The sequence below is a fragment of the Micropterus salmoides genome, unplaced genomic scaffold, assembly GCF_014851395.1.
Source record: "Micropterus salmoides isolate LMB-PRFRI ecotype aquatic unplaced genomic scaffold, ASM1485139v1 Ms_hic_scaffold_18, whole genome shotgun sequence".
NCBI lineage: Eukaryota > Metazoa > Chordata > Actinopteri > Centrarchiformes > Centrarchidae > Micropterus > Micropterus salmoides.
The window spans coordinates 18,758,222-18,775,865 of NW_024040928.1; the positions used below are offsets into that span (position 1 = coordinate 18,758,222).

The window sequence follows — 17,644 nt, forward strand, 5'->3', positions numbered from 1 at the left end:
CTTTTTGGTGCAATGGAAGAAAGTAGTGGAAGCTGTCCAACCAAACTGTTCAGAGAGCAACTATAAGAATGATGCCTTAATGTTTTTATATTACACTGTACAGTGTGTATTTGATTTGTGTTCAATACCAACTTTGTGTACAGCAATAAAAAAAAAACTAAATTTACAGTATTCACCTCCACTATATTTTAAAAACAATATCCAGCACATTCAGTATTTCTTTAAAGATTTGTCAAACAAAATGTTCATTCACTCAGTTCTCACATCAACATTTATTTTTAAGACATTTCTAGCTTTTCACTTCTAACCACGTGTTGTTTAAAACATATGAACTTATGCAATAAAGGTAAATTCTACATTTTTACATCACTGAGAACTTAATTCATCACATGTCAGCACTTTAGAGTCTAGAGAACTGATGCTGGTTCAGGGATCCGCTTCATTATTGAGTCGCTAAAATAAAGATGACATTAAATCTAAACCATCATAGCTTGAGTGATGACAGAAGTCTAAATATTACATACAACTGGAGAAATCATTAAACCTCTGATTTTGACTTCAAGATAAAATTTTGTTGGGGTCACAAAATCTGTGCAAAAATACTTTTTAAAAAACCATGAGGCTGTCCAGGAGTTGAGTCATGAACATGAACAGCTGCTGTCGTGGTCACGTAGGTGACTTAAGAATACATGGTCAGCTGAAGCCACTGGAAAGAGAGAAAGAAAAAGTTTAATTTTCAAAGTGTAAACTTTACACCAAGTGACCAGAAAACTTAACATTTTAATGCAATCAACAGTGCTGATTAAATATCTACCGTTGTGAAACATATTTTTAATGGTTTGTGTCAGAGAGGTGTTGATTCAACTTTATGGTCATTTTTGAGGCTGTAGTTTGTGGTGTTGTACTGGACTGTACAATAAAGAGAGTCTTTGATCTGATCGTTTTGCTCTACAATATATAAAAATAAAGTGCACAAATTAGAAACACATGTCAATATAATGCAATCCAACATAGCATAAAGTGCAGCATCAAAATGCAAAATAACTAAGTACGGTAGTGTTCAGACTGTAATCATGTTTTAGCCAGTTTGAAGACTGTATGATGTGGTTCAAAGCTCTTTAAAAAACAATGATTTCCTTCATCACAAGCATGTCTCAATAGTCTTACCTCAAAGATAATGTAAGTGCAAGAACATATAAACACGGACAGAAACACAACACACAGAATAGCATACTGTGAAAATACTACAACTGCCTTACCTCCAGGACATTGAGCTTGATTAGTCCATCTCCGTCTTTGTCAAAGGCATTGAAAGCCCCTGCAAGAGACAACTGATCAGCCTTCATTCATCTCTTTATAAATAAGACAAGACAGAATTTTATTTATCCTGATGGAAAACTGTTGTGCAAATTTAAAAAGTTAAGCAGATATCCAAAATCCACAAAATCCAAATATACACATGCCAAAAATATATGCCTCTTGGTGGGTTGCATATAGAAATGTATGTACAATATCTCAAGTATAGGTAAGTGTTTATGGTTAATTCAAAATGTTGATTGATTATGCCCATGATATTGCACATTTTGTCCTGTAAGTGAGAAAGTTGTAATGATCATAATCTTTCAATTCTTGCAGTTGGACAAGGCTACAATCAGTGGGACCTACGAGTTAGAATTTGGCCCTGCAAAGGATTCATGAAAAGTGTAAAATATTTTGTATTTCTTTCAGCACTGGTTCTGTTAAAAACATCAGATAAGAGCAGTAAATCACTAATGTATCAGTTGTGTGAGATTCTTTTTTGGTCAACAACTCTCCTGGTACCATCCAATAATAGTGTTCTCAGGGGTATATGCAGTAGTGAGACTGATGCCATCAACAATATTTTTTAGCTGCACCAGCTCAGGCGTGGTCTGTACTTACTGAACATGCCCTCTAGCCTCACGAAACAGCAGATGTAACTGTCAAAGTCGATGTTGAGGTGTTCGTCTGCGTAGCGCATGGCGATGATGCCATACAACTGGTTGTTGAGGTGAAACCCTTCGTGGGGAGAAGGCAAAACACATGTCAGCACTAAGGTTCATGGTTGACAGTTTATGTCAGGTCACAGGTTTCTAACAAGAGGCTGGAGAGTATAGGATGTGATCTTGTCAAAAGTTCTATTGTAAACTGCTAATCACTGAATGAAACTGCATCGACTATGTGTTACTAGTGTCTCCTGTTTCATTTATGCTGTAATACAATTACAATTTGAAATGCAAATGATTGAAATTCAGACTAAAAATTGCTGCTCACCTGCATCATTAACAGCGTTCCTCATCTCAAAACTACTGATGGAGGAAGATTTGTCTTTATCGTAACGTTTGAAGATCAGCTGCAAACACACGAGGAGATGGACAGGTCAGATTTGTTAAACACGAGCAGAAGTTACAGGGTGGTCACAACTGTCCCACCTGCCACGCCTCGATCTTTTTCCACAAGTGTTTGAACTCCTGCAGGTTCAGCTTTCCTGTCCCATCAGTCTGAGAAACGGTCAGTTATGGAAAAACTAACACAGAAGCCAGTGAAGCCAATTTAAAGGTACATTTGAATGTTATTGTTGTTTTTTCAACTATTCAATCTGGGGGATTTTAAATGTATCACCAGGGGTTCACCAATAATAAATTAATTCTTTTTAAAATATGGTTAAATATAAAATATGGCCATAAGTATGGTGGCGCTGAGAGCTTAACTCATTGCAACTTAAGTAAACACATGCAAATAGACAAAACACAAGCAAATTCAGAAAACATCTTCATGTTATTTGTTTGTGTTTTCTTAAAGCTGAGGTAGGCGATGTTGGAGAACAAGCAAGAGACGGCTAGATTTTGAAAGTATCCAACCAAAATATAATATATATATATATAATAACAATATTATTAACAATATCTCTTTAACTTTTGGTTCCCAGAGCAGAGCAACCATGGGAAAGGGTTTGCCTGTTCTACTGCTGTTCTACAGTACATGTTGACAACAGAACAGTGAATCAGTACCAACAACCTGCTACTGCGACCTTAAAGGATACATCCATCAGGGCGATCATACTCCGACATGTCTCAAGGCTGAAACCCTCTGTCTTTATTTCGGTATCTGGGGAAAAGGACAGTGTGGTATGAATGGTCACCACATGACACAGACTATAATAAGGATCTTAATCTTTCTTCTATACTCACATTTTGAGAGAACGTTCTTCATGACCATCTTGAGTTCGTTGGCACAGATCTGCATGTCCTGATTGAAGGAGGAACAATTTGTTGCATTTTAGCTCAAATAATCCACTCAGACGTCCACGCCCGTCCTGTGTTGTCCTCATTCCCTCTTTCAAACACTCCTCTTTGTGTACTCACCTCACCAGCAATCTGTCTGTAAATGGCTCTGAACTGTTTTTCCTCTTCAGTCTCTTGCTCAGGTTGGAGTACTTTTTTCTGAGAGACAGATAAGACAGAAGGAATTTAATAAAGAGACTTATTCATACCAAAAATAAAAAGTGTGTGACAGCTATATAAGTTCAATTAAATACAATTCAATTTTCTTTATATAGCTCCAAATCACAACAACAGTTATCACAGAGCGCTTTTCATAAAAGAGCAGGTCTAGACCGTACTCTGTGATGTTATTTACAGAAACCCAACAATTCCCACTGGTAAGTTGTAAAACCTTAAATGTATGTCTTTTTGGAGGATTACATTATGTTTGGACAATGTCAAGTCAAGGGCATCTAAGCTTGGCTAGTTAGCTTTAGCTTCAGAAAGACTATTTTATTTGGTGTTTAATTATTTTCTCCATTATAATTTCATTTAGCTACTGCCTTATTTAATGAGATATAACAAACTGAAAGACACTGGAGTCTCATAATAGATTTTTTAGTGTTCTGGTTTTACAAGATACGATAAATCCTTATTTGCTCCCCAGGTGTGGAATTCAGTTGGCCAGAAATAAGTACATATAAATAGAGAAGGTAAAAAATAAACAATAAGAGGTATATGAAACTAAAATAAGGATAGACGTAAAAATAGAAACTATTCAAGAGCAATTCAAGTCAAAATTACAAGGTCAAAGTGAAGTCACTACCTCTAGTATATGTACAGCAAATGCCAGACTAATATATAATATGATTAAGTAATGACTTTGTGTTTATTAATATAGATATGTAATAAAGATATGATATAATGTAATAAAACAGTATATTAACATAATAAAATGTAGTTGGCCTACGGGATATAAGATAGGATAAGGTGAAATATAGTTATATTGTTTAAAATAATATAGTACAGCAACATATTATATAATATACATGTGTATAATATGAGTATAGTATGTTACAATATCCATCCATCCATCCATCCATCCATTAATAAATAATAAATATAGTATAATATATAAAATATATAAATCAGTCCTGCAGAGAGACATTAGGGAGGGGGTAGTGTGCAGGGCAGAATTTACTGATTTTTAACAATAGAGTAGCAATGTTGTTTTTCAGTGGTGATTTTACCAGATTTAATAAATGAGTATTACACAAATGAGAGTGAGTGGCTGCTTTTCCCATTGTTACACTTTGGTCATCAGTCAACTCCAACAAGTCTTTATTTGGTAATCAATAATCTACAAATATTAGAACTGTTTTTCCTGTTACATTTAGTGATTGATTAGCTCTGGGTGCATTTCCTTATACTACCAGTGGAGAGCAGCACATCAAAGAAAGACATTAATTAAGGAAACAGGTGCAGCTCGATCACTTGAGATCAGTTGGCTTCAAACTCAATTGTTTGAAGCCATGTTATTTGACCCGCTCCAGATTGCATTTCAGAGCCGCCAGTCTCCAGAAATGACGACAGGGCAAAGGTCACCATGAGATATTTGCTATGTGGCTGCAGTGTTTGTGTTTAGGCCCAACAATCTCTGTGCTCTTGCTACAAGGACAATACCTTTGGTTTCTTCCTCTTTTCCCCCTGAATGCCATCATGCTCGATTTCTTTGTTGGCTCGTGCTCTGTCTGACACAAATACAATAGGCTGGCATGTGGGCAACGGCAGTGGTGGGTAAGAAGAGAGAAGGGTTATAAAAGACAAACAGAACAGAAAAGAGGGAGTTAATTTATAGTCATTCCACTGGTTATAATCTATATGTGTGACGATGGCAGAAACCATAACTGCCAAAGTTGCTGACATATGGCCGACATATGATCAAGAGTGGGGAAAGTGGGGAAAGCAGAGTTTAAAAGCATAAAATGCGATAGCCACATTCATGCATTACCTTTTCTTTCTTTTTCTTGTCTTGCTGATGGCCAAGAAGACAAGGAAGGACAGAAGGATGAAGTGAGATGAAAGGAGGAAAACACTCTCAAGGCTGTTAGCTACTCTCATGGTACAGTATGAATTAGGACTAGACAGAGAGATTTCAAGAACAAGGCTGATAAAGTACTGTATGTATGTTACACATTTGGGATTTAAATCAAATTCAAACTGATAGTGCAGTGTTAACATCTTATTGCAGACCCAGTTCTCTTGTTGGAGTAAGTAGGCATGTGCATTGGATTATTTTGGTGTTTTCCATATATACAGCCTCTGAGGATATTCAGCATAATGTCAGGGATACTTGGTTTAGTATTAATTTCTTTTTGTCTCAAAGGTTTGTGTAAAAGTGATTTATTATTTAGTGAGTTATGGCTACATGTAAAAGAAAAACTGGACCTGTTCATAGATACTTTGTGCTCCATGGAAAAGATGACTTACACCCCTCTACTACAGGGTGAAAAAGACTGAATGAAATGAATGTTACTCACAAGGAACGGGCACTGATTATTGTTGAATGTACCTTCGTAATTTCTCTTTTTCCTTTTCCTGAATCCCTGTGTAATGAACTCTGTATTTGTCTAGGAAAATTAATTACCCGTTCCCAATACTAAAGTTTTTATCATACATCCCAGTCTCTCTGGTAAATTTCAAATGTTGTTTTTAAATGCTTTCTGTTGTGTTGAAACATTTTTGAATCTGGACAGTGAATGAGGAAAGAAGAACAATCCCACCATCGACTGGCCACTAGAGTGATTCATGTTAAAAATAATTCTGTAGACATCTGTAAAAGTGTGTCAATTCCTATATTTTGAGTCATTTCACCACTGCAATATCAGTCAGAATCATCAAAATATGTTTTATCCACACAACTTCTTAAATCATGATGCAAACCTGCGTTTGCCCGATTATGTTCTCTGCTTCCCTGTGAAGAAAAGTAGACACATTAGGATTCCTTCTTTTAAAAGCTTTGCTATATTTTGCAATTTTACAGTCAAAAATCCCCAACAATTTCCACAGGTGCACCACCAAATGTGGTGCCTTTCAGTGATCCTTACTCAGATGTGCTCTGTTTCTCAGAGAAGACCCTGAGAATGAACTCTCCATCTTGATGGGGTTCAAAGGTCGTGGGGATGATGACATACTCTCCTGGAGGCAGCCGAAAACGCTCTGTCACCTCTCGCAGGTTAATGTAGGCCTTGCATTTAGCTTTGGAGGCTGTGTACAGGAAGAAGTCCTTCTGCAGATGTTGATTCTGTTCACACATCTATGGATGGAAAGGAATCAGAGAAAGTGTGGAAGTTGGTGGAGTGGGAATGAGCTCCTTAACTAAGGAAAGCATTCAGTACTGAAAAGGTATTGCAAGCATTGTTCAAAATGTTTGGGAACTCTTTTTTGCCTAGCCTTGTCCAAAGATAATAAAATTAACTAGCACTTCTAAAGCTTGCTAATTAACGCGTTATACCTCATTTGTTTTATCTATACAAAAACTGAAGGGTAAAAAATGTTAAGTTGTGGTTTTATGGAGGGTTATATGTCTATTCTCTAGAAAATGTGTTTTGGCTTCTATTAGAAGTTCACAAATTTATACTACTACTCATACTAATACTACTACATGGAGACTACTGCTAAATCAAACACACACAAACACAACTCTCTGGAGATACAATTCAATGCTGTGAAAGCGCTGACATCATCACAATATTGCTCTTCTCCAAGATGGGCATACCTCCTTCGGCACCTGCAGAGAAAAGTAAGAAGTTAAAGAAGAAGTTTAACGCCAGGCTTGTCCAGTGATTTAAAGTCATGTTATTGGTACCTCGTAGATGGAAAATCCGATGGTGAGGAATTTGGCCCCTTGATGGCGCTGCATCCTTCGACCTTTCTGCATTAGAGAGACGACGACAGTGCAGGTCACCTGCCCATCGTCTGGGTCATCATCCTCCTCATACAGCTGCAGCCGATACTGAGGGTTCGTCCAGAATGTGTCTGTAAAATACCAAAAAGTAAATCTGCAACAAGGGGTCACATAATAGCAGCCCTAGAAAAGGCACATTAGCCTTTAGATTTTATCAATATTGGTTATAAGAGGAATAAAAGCAGATATGAAAAAGTAATGGCCTACCTGGGAAGTTCCTGCAGCCGCCAGCAGAGCTGCCTCTCACCCAGCGGCCCTCATTGACTGACACTGTCCAGGTGTGTCTTTCGTCACCCTGCAGCGTGTCAGGGGTCAGGTTACACATCTCCAGCTTTGTGAAGTTGTTCTTGAAATCATCAAATGACATCCTGGAGGGAAACATGAAAGAGGGAGAATTTATCGAAGAAAAACTTTTTGGAAGAGGGATGCTTCCTCTGTTTGTGTTTGTTTTTTTTTTTTGGGGGGGGGGTCCTTTCGTTCATTATAAGCACATACATGTCACCTCTTGTGCAGCACTACAATTGTGTACCAGTGTACTATCAAGTACACTATCAGGATAGGCAATTAAGCAAAATGCTTTGTTACATCTTGTGGGAAATAACTACAAAACAGGTCAACATTTTAAAATTCATATTTTATTACGAGGAATAAAATCCTAACATAAGGATTACTGTTGAGCATATTAGCATTCTATTGTATAATTAAAAGCATAGCCGAGGCTGTTAGTCATTGATGTGAGGGTTCCAGAGGAACAGTACTGAACAACATTCATTGACATTTTGCCTTGTTGCTGTTGGCTTAATGAATTTCATAGTCCAATAGTTGTGTGATATTTCACTCTGCACTTAAAATAATTTAAGATGGTATGAACAGTATTTACTCACCAGAACTCACTCTCCTCTACAGTCTGTTTTTTTAGATTTTCCTTGTCTGCGATGGAAATGGTTGACCATTCCTTTGAACTTTGGAAAGACAAAATCTTATTAATATACACCCACCAGAACATTAAGAAAAAAATTGTCATAGTACAGCATCAGTCATATCTGGGTCATATAGAGTTAATGAAAACATTGCTCTGGTTTTCAACATCAGGAAAACAGCAACACTATCATAAGTTGTCAATACATTCAGAATAATACAGTAATATAGTAGTATAGTGGGATGAACCCAGATGCAGAATCTTTCTACATATTAGTTGTGTAATGTAAACAGTTCCACATAAACTGCAAAAGAACTGCTTGCAAATATATATTCTTTATCAAAATATAAAAAGAATAATTGAAGTTGCAAGTTTCAGATCAAATCTTACTTTGGACACCATGGTCCCTTCCACAGCACAAAACCCCAGGGATTTCGTAAGCGAATCAGGCGAATTCTGGTGTCCTTTGCAACCTCGTCACACTAGAAACAACAACCAACCCGTTAGCATTGCTTGAAAAGACCTTCTCTTACAAAGAATACCAAATTTGCATTTACAGTGAGTGGACTTTTTTTTACTGAACCTCTTCAAGGCCTATGATAGAGTAGGCGTGACCCCGGACCAGCCCCTGATCAGTCCGAGTCTCCAGTTCAGAAGCTGAAGTAATCTGACACATACAAGAGCAAAACACAGACTGGATGTTGAAGCAATACATCTCACTAAAACGCAATTGTAGTTCATTAATTTATTCTGGATTTGATGGTTAAAATCTAGTTTTCCTAAAATCAAGTTAAATGATGTAAGATTAGGATGATGAAATCACACTTTGTATTTTGATTCAGCTTCTCCAATTATAAGAACAACGTTGAAACAGGCTGATTTGCATAGGCAAATAAATATACCTGGTGTGTATAGATATGGTTGTTTTTTTTGTTTTTTACAGTAACCCTAATATCTATCTCGTCCTTATAGTTGAAGTTTAATTTGATTTTCATAGTCAGTATTGTTGAAGCAAGGCTCATCTGAGTTGCTATAATGTTTTCATTTCTGCACAGTGTGACTTTCCTCTGTTTTCCATGCAATTTATTTTACTATTTCACATTTACTCCATTCACTACTTTGCACCCACATCTATGGAGCAGCCCATCAGCGAGCCTCTCTCCAGCGCGTTCCGCATGATGTTGTAGAGCTCTTTGGGCGCCTCGGACAACTCGAAAAACTCTGTAACTCCCCCTGTGAAATCCTCCATGGCTTCCAAAGTGTTACCTCCTTTCAAAGCCTCATAAGACCCGTGCAACCTGAGAGAGAGGTCAATCATTCTGGTCAATGTGCTGACATGTGAGTTCTCAGTGTTCCTTCTCTCAACATGAGGAGGGAGGACTTATGTGCCTGGTTACTGTTGCTACACTGAAAAAAAAATGTACATCTTAATAAAGACATTTGGCTAAAAATTTGGGTCTTAAAATGTGTTTAACGTCAAATAAGTTCAAGAAAATGTGTACCAGCAAGTGGTTTCAGGTGCCAAGTCATCTTGTTTGACAGATTTTCTTGGCATTTTACACCCCTGAAATGAAGTCCCCAGGCTTTAACGATTTTAGCAATACTAAATCACTAAAACTTCTTCCAGTGGAAGGATAGGAAATCTGATCTCAACTGTACAAATTAACATTATCGAGGTGGCGATGTGGAGAGCTGCACGACTCCACTTTGCAGGGGACATAAATAGACTGTGCTTACTTGGCATAAGCTTTTTCCAAAAGAGCGCTCCAGAACTCGTTCTTTCTGAAAGATTTGGTGAAAACCAGCTGGTTTTTGCAGGTGGGGATGCGGTCGTCCACAACCACGTCGATCCATTCTCCATAACGCCAGAACTGAGTATAAGAAGACACAACAGATTTAAAACAGGAAGTCATTGATGAGACAGAGAAGCTCCCCTCATCTTTGTAATTATTAGTTGAGACATGTCTGTTAAGCAAGGTCTTGGTTTTCATGTTCATCAAATACTTTTCTTTTTTTAAATAATGGGTGACTGACTAATGTTCAATTTGTTGTTATCAATGAGATGATATTTAAAGAATATTTCAAGTGTTATATATATAAGCATATGTAAATATGCTTGCTCGCTAGTTAGATGAGAAGAGCTATATCACTTACACGTCTATATGGTAAATATGTAGCTACCGCCAGCAGCTGGTTAGCTTAGCTTTGCTCAGCATAAATACTGGAAACTGTCCAAAGGTAAATGAATCCACCTACAAGCACCTCTAAAGCTCACTAATTAACATGTACAAAAACAAAAGTCTTGGCAAGTTTAAAGTTTATAGTTTAAAAATAAAATTGTCAATGGTCGACACACTGTTTCTAAACTGCCTGTAACTTGACTTTATTTTTTGTCCTGCAATTTCTTGTTTCTTATCTAATACCAATAAATAACTCCCCCAAAAACACAGATGAATCAAATATCACATGTTTATCACATGTAGAAAATCATTTCACTTAAAGTGATGTGATTTCTATATTTCACATGTAAAATGTAAGACTTCACAAGTGGTAATAACTTTAGCATGAAATATAAATTTTCACATGTGCTTTATCACATGAAAATATATTTCAGATGATGAAATGCATAAAAGCATATTTCATATGTGAAGTAGCATATTTACATGTTGTGAAAGTGAGAGTCTGCATGTAAAAACCTGAATTTGACTGTTTTGTTGTGCTCTTCTTGTCACGATCCTGTCCTGAGCTTGTCTGTGTTATATTATTTTGGCCATGCCTTCTCGGTGTTTTGATTTTGGTTTCTCTTTCTGGGTTTCAGTCCTGTCTGTCTGTGGTCTTGTATCCAGGCTTCTGTCTGTGTTTCTTGTTGGTGTTAGTTCATTTGTGATCTGTCCACTTGTTCATATTACTCTGATGTTTAGTGCTGAGTAACTTGTGTTTTGTCTTTTCCCCCCTCAGTAATCTGCCTGCCTGCTAGTCTCTGTTTTCCCTTCTGTCTCTCTGCCTCGTTAACCCTGATCCCAGTCACCTGTGTTGCTCCCGCCCTGCTCATTAGTCACTGTGTATAAATGTCTGGTGTTTCTGTTCATTCCCTGTCCGGTCATTGTCGCATGTCAGTCCCGTCCCGTCGGATGTACCAGTTCCTGTGCTCGCGAGTTCTGTTCATGCCTGTTTGTCGTGCTTGGGATAAATAAACCCTGGACTCAATATCAGCTCACAGTGTCTTGTGTTTGGGCTCACTCCTGCTGCACTCACTCAGCAAACCCTGACACTTCTGTCTATCTAATAAACTGTAATTCTTTCTAAACTGCATTTTGTAATTAACAGTAACCACAAGAAATATTGTGTTCTTGTTACATTTTATGTTGATGTAAACTAGAAAGGAGGAGTGTATTTTTCACAGCATAAAAGTTCAGTTGTTTACTACACAATGTGCCAAATATCAATTTATAAACCTGGAAATGGAAGATGCCCGCGTAGTTCTCAGTGAAGCTCTGATCTGGGGGAATCACTCTGTACAACAGCTTCTCATTCACTGTCAGACAGGCGATGGCGGCCAGCAGCCAGCAGTCACCTGTCAACAGTAGATTCATGGGCTATGAAAACACTTGATCCATGCAAACCACTTCACAAAGTGCTACAGTTGTTGTCGCAGATTAAAGCCACATTAATGCAGGAGTCAGTCGTCAACATCAATAAAGAAATATTAGTGAGGTTAAGAAGCCAAAAAGGAGCAGTAACCGTCAGTGACCTACTTTGCTATTATATTATATTGTTTTCTATTCTAGTATTATGAACATACAGGTCTTAGTAAGAAAAAAAATGTTGATATGGAGGCCCAGAGAATCAGGTACAGCAGAGCAGGAAAGGCCGGTTATTTTTATTCCAGTCAGTTCTTCATTCCCAGAATGGTGTACAGAAGTTTAACATTTGAACCACTGGTTTGAAAGCAGAAACAATTTAAATGTTACCCAATTCGCCTTGACAGATGTCCGTCCTGCTGGCTCCATCTATAATGAACTGGGGGTTTTCACAAATTTCCTGTCATACAGAAAAGAAAGGTGTCATTTGAGAGCATGTTGTGAAATATCTGTGCCAGTTTAAATGTTCTTTTCTCATCCCATGTTCGATTAAATGACAAATGCATTAGCTGTAAATGTTAAATATATTGATCCAATCTCTGTAACAAGAAAAAATGCTCTTGTTGAACTTTATTTGTGGTCTGAATGTTCAAGTCCACATCCTGCAAGATAACATGTATTCCTTAGTGTATTATTTATTAGGTACTGCTGCACCTTGGTCAAAAAAGTTGCATGAAGCACTGCAATTCCCCTTCACTGGTTGATATTACTTACTATTAGGCCAAATATGCTTTGCTACAGCTGGGTATGAAACCTCAATACTTTTTTGAAAGTGACAGAAATCTTTTAAAAGTTGACTTTGAATGGTGGATCAGATTCATTAATCTTGTTTTCCTGCTCTTGGAACAGATTGAGCTCCTGCAATTTATTTTAGATAGATTTTTATATTAAAGTTTTATTGTTAGGCAAAGTTCTTTACGGCTGTTAGATAACATTTGACATCTGAGAACATCTTTTGTTAACTTAAATATATTTGTAAAAAGATCATATTGATATATATTTATCAGACAAATGTATAATTTTGGTGTTGGTCAACATTTGAACAATTTCATGTCTGTTTTTATTGGCCTATACTTGGCATGACTGACAATATGAGGACTTGACTCTGAAACTGAAAGCGAGTTGGAGAACGTTCTCTGGCTCAGTTGGATCTGCTGGGACCATGAACCCCCACACACCCCATCCCCTGCATTTACTGCATACTTATGGGGAAGCAGCTGTTGGAGGTCTTCTGTTCATGACCCTTTAGTCCTTTGAACAAGTGATAATATGTCTGTTAAGGCAGAGTGATGGTCCAAATTAACAGGTTATCATCCAACTGTATCATATATTCACACATTTATTAAAGGGATTTTTTTCTTCTAAACAATTTACTTCAATCAGGTTTTACTGGATATGTTCATGCTGTGGATCATTGTTGTGGAGCACATATTGCTTGTTGTTGTGAAAGAGATTTCATGTTGAAGGATGCAGTCTTCTATACAAGGGGTTCCCAACTTTTGAATTTGGATCCCTGAAGGGGTCACAAAATGATTGAGGGAATAAGATTGAAAACATGTTTTTCTGTTACAGAAATTATGTAGGTTTTCTTGTGACATATTAGATACTTTCAACTCTTCAGGCATCTACAAAACCGTCAAATAAGCAATCAGAGAAAAAATAAAATAAAAATCAAGGCCACAGCATGTGAAGAGGGGTCACAAGCCAAATTTTGAAACACCTTGTTACACCATGTTCCCCTCATCACATGACTGACCTGAACTAAGGCTGTTAAAATGCAGCCTCGTGTTCCAAATTTAGATCGAGCGCCACTGCTGATCCCTGGGTATCACTAATCTCAGCAGAATGACTAAAGCTGCATTCATCATCAGCCATTACACAGCAATCAGGCTTCAGATTCATATTACATTGGATTTTGTCATCTACAGAGCAAAAATTTCAAAACAAAATCAGCTCTACGTTCAGCTATGTCATTTGTGTTTACTGGTAAGGGAATGTTATGCTTATGTAAGTGGAAAAATAGAATAAATTTATGTTGTGTGAATGCATTGTGTTCTTAATTATTAAATATTATTTAGATGAAAGTAATTTTCATCTCCAATCACATAAAACTAAGAGGGATTAAATGTCATGTCCATTCTGTTCATGTAGGTAAGGACAGTGGCACTAGTACAATTACGACGTACATGAGTATTTCTATTAAATGCTTTTTCAAGAAACTTTCTTCATAGTTGAACATTTTGGGAAGTGCACTTATTCGCTTTCTTTCTGAGAATTAAATGAGACTGACACCACTCTCAGAATCAGAATCACTACTTGGCTTTATTGGCAAGTAGTGTTTTACACATACGAGGAATTTGCTGTGGTGATAAGGTGCTACACGTAGACAAACATACAGTCAACATAAATAAATGTAGAAATATATAAATATGGAATGGAAGAACAACGTTGCAGATATATACATGTACATTATTCGGGGTCGGTGCCATGCAGAAGTAATGCAACGAAAGAGAATATTGTGTACATATAAATATATAAACTGACAACATAAAAATATACAACAACAAAGATCAACAATCAACAACAAATATGTGCAATGTGCCAGGTCTGTGCACGAAACGAGATGAAACAGTATTTACATGTGCAGAGACATTTGTAGCATTTGCAAGGGGGGAGTGTCAGTGGGGGACCCAGGCCTTGTTGATGAGGCTGCAGATGGGAAGAAACTGTTTTTGTGGCGAAAGGTTTTGGTTCTGATGGACCGCAGCCTCCTGCCAGAGGGGAGAGTCTGAAACAGTTTGTGTCCAGGGTGGGAGGAGTCAGCTGTAATCTTTCCTGCACGCCTCAGAGTCCTCAAGGAGTATGTTAAAAGCAGGGCTGAAATCCACAAATAGGATCCTGGCGTAGGTTCCTGGGGAGTCCAGGTGCTGGAGGATGTAGTGAAGGGCCATGTTTACTGCATCGTCTACACACCTGTTGGCTCTGTAGGCGAACTGCAGGGGGTCCAGGAGTGGGTCTGTAATGGATTTTAGGTGGGACAACACAAGGCGATCAGAGGACTTCATAACCACAGAGGTCAGGGTGACGGGTCTGTAGTCATTTAGTCCAGTGGTCCTTGGTTTCTTGGGGACAGGGATGATAGTGGAGGCTTTGAAGCAGGCTGGCACATGGCATGTCTCCAGTGAGGTGTTAAAAATATCTGTGAACACCGGAGACAGCCGATCAGCACAGTGCTTCAGGGTGGACGGGGAGACAGAGTCTGGCCCAGCTGCTTTGCGGGGTTTCTGCCTCCTGAAAAGACAGTTGACTTCCCTCTCTGTGATGGAGAGAGAGGGGGAGGGGTGGAGCTGGCCAGCTCTGAGGAGGGAGGGGAAGAAGTGGTGGACTGAGGCTGCAGCTGAGCAGAGGAGTCACGGCGGATGGTGTCCGATTGACTCTCAAAGCGGCAGTAGAACTGGTTCAGCTCATTTGCCAGGCAAGACTTGTTTATGGAGTGGAGGACTTTGGGTTTATAGTTTGTGATCTGTCTGAACCCCCTCCAGACAGAAGTGGCATCGTTTGCAGAGAACTGGTTCTTTAGTCTCTCTGAGTACAGCCGTTTAGCTTCTCGCATCTCCCTGCTAAACCTAACGCCCTGCACCCGGCCCTGTCACCACTCCTAAATGTCTCCTCCTTTTCCAACCTAAGCTGTCTGAGTTTAGCTGTGAACCAGGGTTTGTCATTGTTATAACTCAACCTGGACACTTTATAAACTGTCTGTATTTGGGGAGTTCTTGGCTGAGATTTCCTCTGTTAAAGTCACCGAGAACAATAACAAGGGAGTCCGGGTTTGTCTGCTCCACACACAGTATCTGGTCGACCAGAATGCTCTGTGCTTCCTGAACGTTGGCGTGCGGCGAGATGTAAACACCGACCAGAGTGAATGAAGCAAACTCACGGGGGGAGTAAAACGGTTTACAGTTAATGATAAGAAATTCCAGATTAGGAGAACAGTGCTGCTGAATCACTGTCACGTCGGTACACCAGCCATTGTTAATATAAAAACAGACACCTCCACCTTTTGTGTCTGTGTCTGTGTCTCATGTCAGAAGGTAAAATAACGTTATGAAGCTACAGCCAGCAGCTGGTTAACTTAGCTTAGCATAAAGACTGTAAACAGGGGGGAAACAGCTAGCCTGGCTCTGTCCAGAGGTAACATAATCCGCCTATCAGCACCTCAAAAGCTCACTAATTGACATGTTGTAGCTTGTTTGTTTAATATGTAGGCTAGCTGTTTCCCCGATTCCAGTCTTTGTGCTAACCTAAGCTAAACAGCTCCTGAAATTAGCTTAATATTTAGCAGACAGATCCACGAGTTGTATTGATCTTCCCATTAAATTGTCAGGAAGCGAATAAACATCAAACTATTCCTTTACTACTTCTGCTTCTCTACTTTTATAACACATCTGTAGTTACTTGTTACAAAAATGTACGGGAAAAATTTTTTAAAATATGGTTTGCTAAAGATTTAACTACAGAAAGTATATAAAGTAGCCCATGCATAGTAGTAGTAATAAAATAACAGCTATCGCAATGCTACATATGCGTTCATAAGACCTATGTTTGTTATTATTATTATTATTATCCAATAATAGGCCTATACATAATATAGGCTAATTTATCATATCATAGGCAAATATAAGACTCTGAAAGGGGTCATTGTGCATTAAGAGGTACTTTAAGTGCATTTTGCAACACTGCAGTACTAATTGTAACAGTATTTTCACATTACAGCATTAGGTCTTAGGTAAGGGTTTGTGCCATTTGTCATGTCTGCATTTCTGTCTAGTGTTTATATCGGTGTCAATGTGTTTGCAGGTACTTTGAGTCAAGGACAACAAAGCTCAATTTTTCTGCCAGAAGTCCTGCTATTAGGACTACACATCAGAACCATTTGGTGTCAGAGGCATAGTGTTGGAAGACTATCAGAGAAATATGAAACACTGAAACCAATACTGAGTTGCCACCATGTTTCCCAGCAGAGGCAGAGAGCATGCAACCTGTGTGAAAGTCAGCTGTCTGTGATTGTAGAAGGTGACAACTCAGAGCTATGCATCCACAGCCAGGCAGCCATATCAACTTGACACCCCCACCATGCTTTGTGGGTTAAGTGATGAGATACACAGGGATTTTAGAATAGTATCACTTTTGCATTAAGTGCAACTTGGCCTAAAATATATGGTGACAGAAGACTTGACACTCACAGAGGGACGTTTCCACTCAAACTTCATCGGAGGCTTGTGACTGTAGAAGAGCGAGGAGTCATTTGCAGGGAACAAGGGGTCTTCAAATACCACGTTCTTCTTCACGTATTTGTCTCGCAGTTCCAAAAAAGTCTTGAGACGCTTGGCATCCTTGACAGCCTCATTTCTGCTTAGAATCGCAGAGTAGATCGAGTTAGTCCCATCAAATGTGTAACCTTTGTCATCAGGCCCGAGTGACATTTGAGTTTCATAAAAAACTCTCACATTTGTATCTTCAGCAAGAGGCACTTTACCTTTATATTTCTTGTCACCCATCTTATGCCTCAGCGTCTGGTATTCCTGTTTGTTTCAAAGTCAGTTTTTAAAGGGAAAAAAAGGTCACGAGTCCCTCCTAATTATGCAGAAACAGAGCATAAACTTGCAAAACAGCCTACAGAAACTTCCTGTCTCCTCCCTGACTCAGAAATTCACTTTTAGTTCCTTTATTTGCTGGAAAAACGCTCATGGACAGTCACCAACCAACAGCCTCTCCCACCAGCACTCTCACTGTTGTGTCCCTGGTGCTGGCTGGACCTATATATAGGCCTCTTTGA

At 38.6% G+C, this 17,644-nt stretch overlaps 1 protein-coding gene across 3 annotated transcripts; it reads right to left on the reverse strand.

Moving 5' to 3' along the window:
• Positions 1 to 253: 253 nt before the first annotated feature.
• Positions 254 to 17,614, reverse strand: capn3b (calpain 3b). Of its 3 annotated transcripts, XM_038727075.1 has the most exons (23): positions 17,052 to 17,366; positions 12,139 to 12,208; positions 11,623 to 11,741; positions 9,905 to 10,038; positions 9,297 to 9,465; positions 8,751 to 8,834; positions 8,558 to 8,649; positions 8,133 to 8,210; positions 7,456 to 7,616; positions 7,150 to 7,319; positions 7,060 to 7,071; positions 6,389 to 6,597; positions 6,225 to 6,255; positions 5,293 to 5,316; positions 4,965 to 5,051; positions 3,384 to 3,461; positions 3,210 to 3,267; positions 3,062 to 3,126; positions 2,451 to 2,519; positions 2,293 to 2,371; positions 1,921 to 2,037; positions 1,260 to 1,318; positions 254 to 706 (listed from the first exon to the last, which is right to left on the reverse strand). In XM_038727075.1, exons 1-23 carry the CDS (start codon positions 17,364 to 17,366, stop codon positions 680 to 682), a joined length of 2,307 nt encoding a protein of 768 aa, XP_038583003.1. In that variant the 3' UTR covers positions 254 to 679. The 3 variants fall into 3 exon arrangements, with proteins under 3 accessions (XP_038583003.1, XP_038583004.1, XP_038583005.1); XM_038727076.1 differs by lacking the exon at positions 5,293 to 5,316 and having other exon boundaries at positions 17,052 to 17,614; XM_038727077.1 differs by lacking the exons at positions 9,297 to 9,465; positions 12,139 to 12,208; positions 17,052 to 17,366 and having other exon boundaries at positions 11,623 to 11,743.
• Between the last annotated feature and the right edge of the window lie 30 nt (positions 17,615 to 17,644).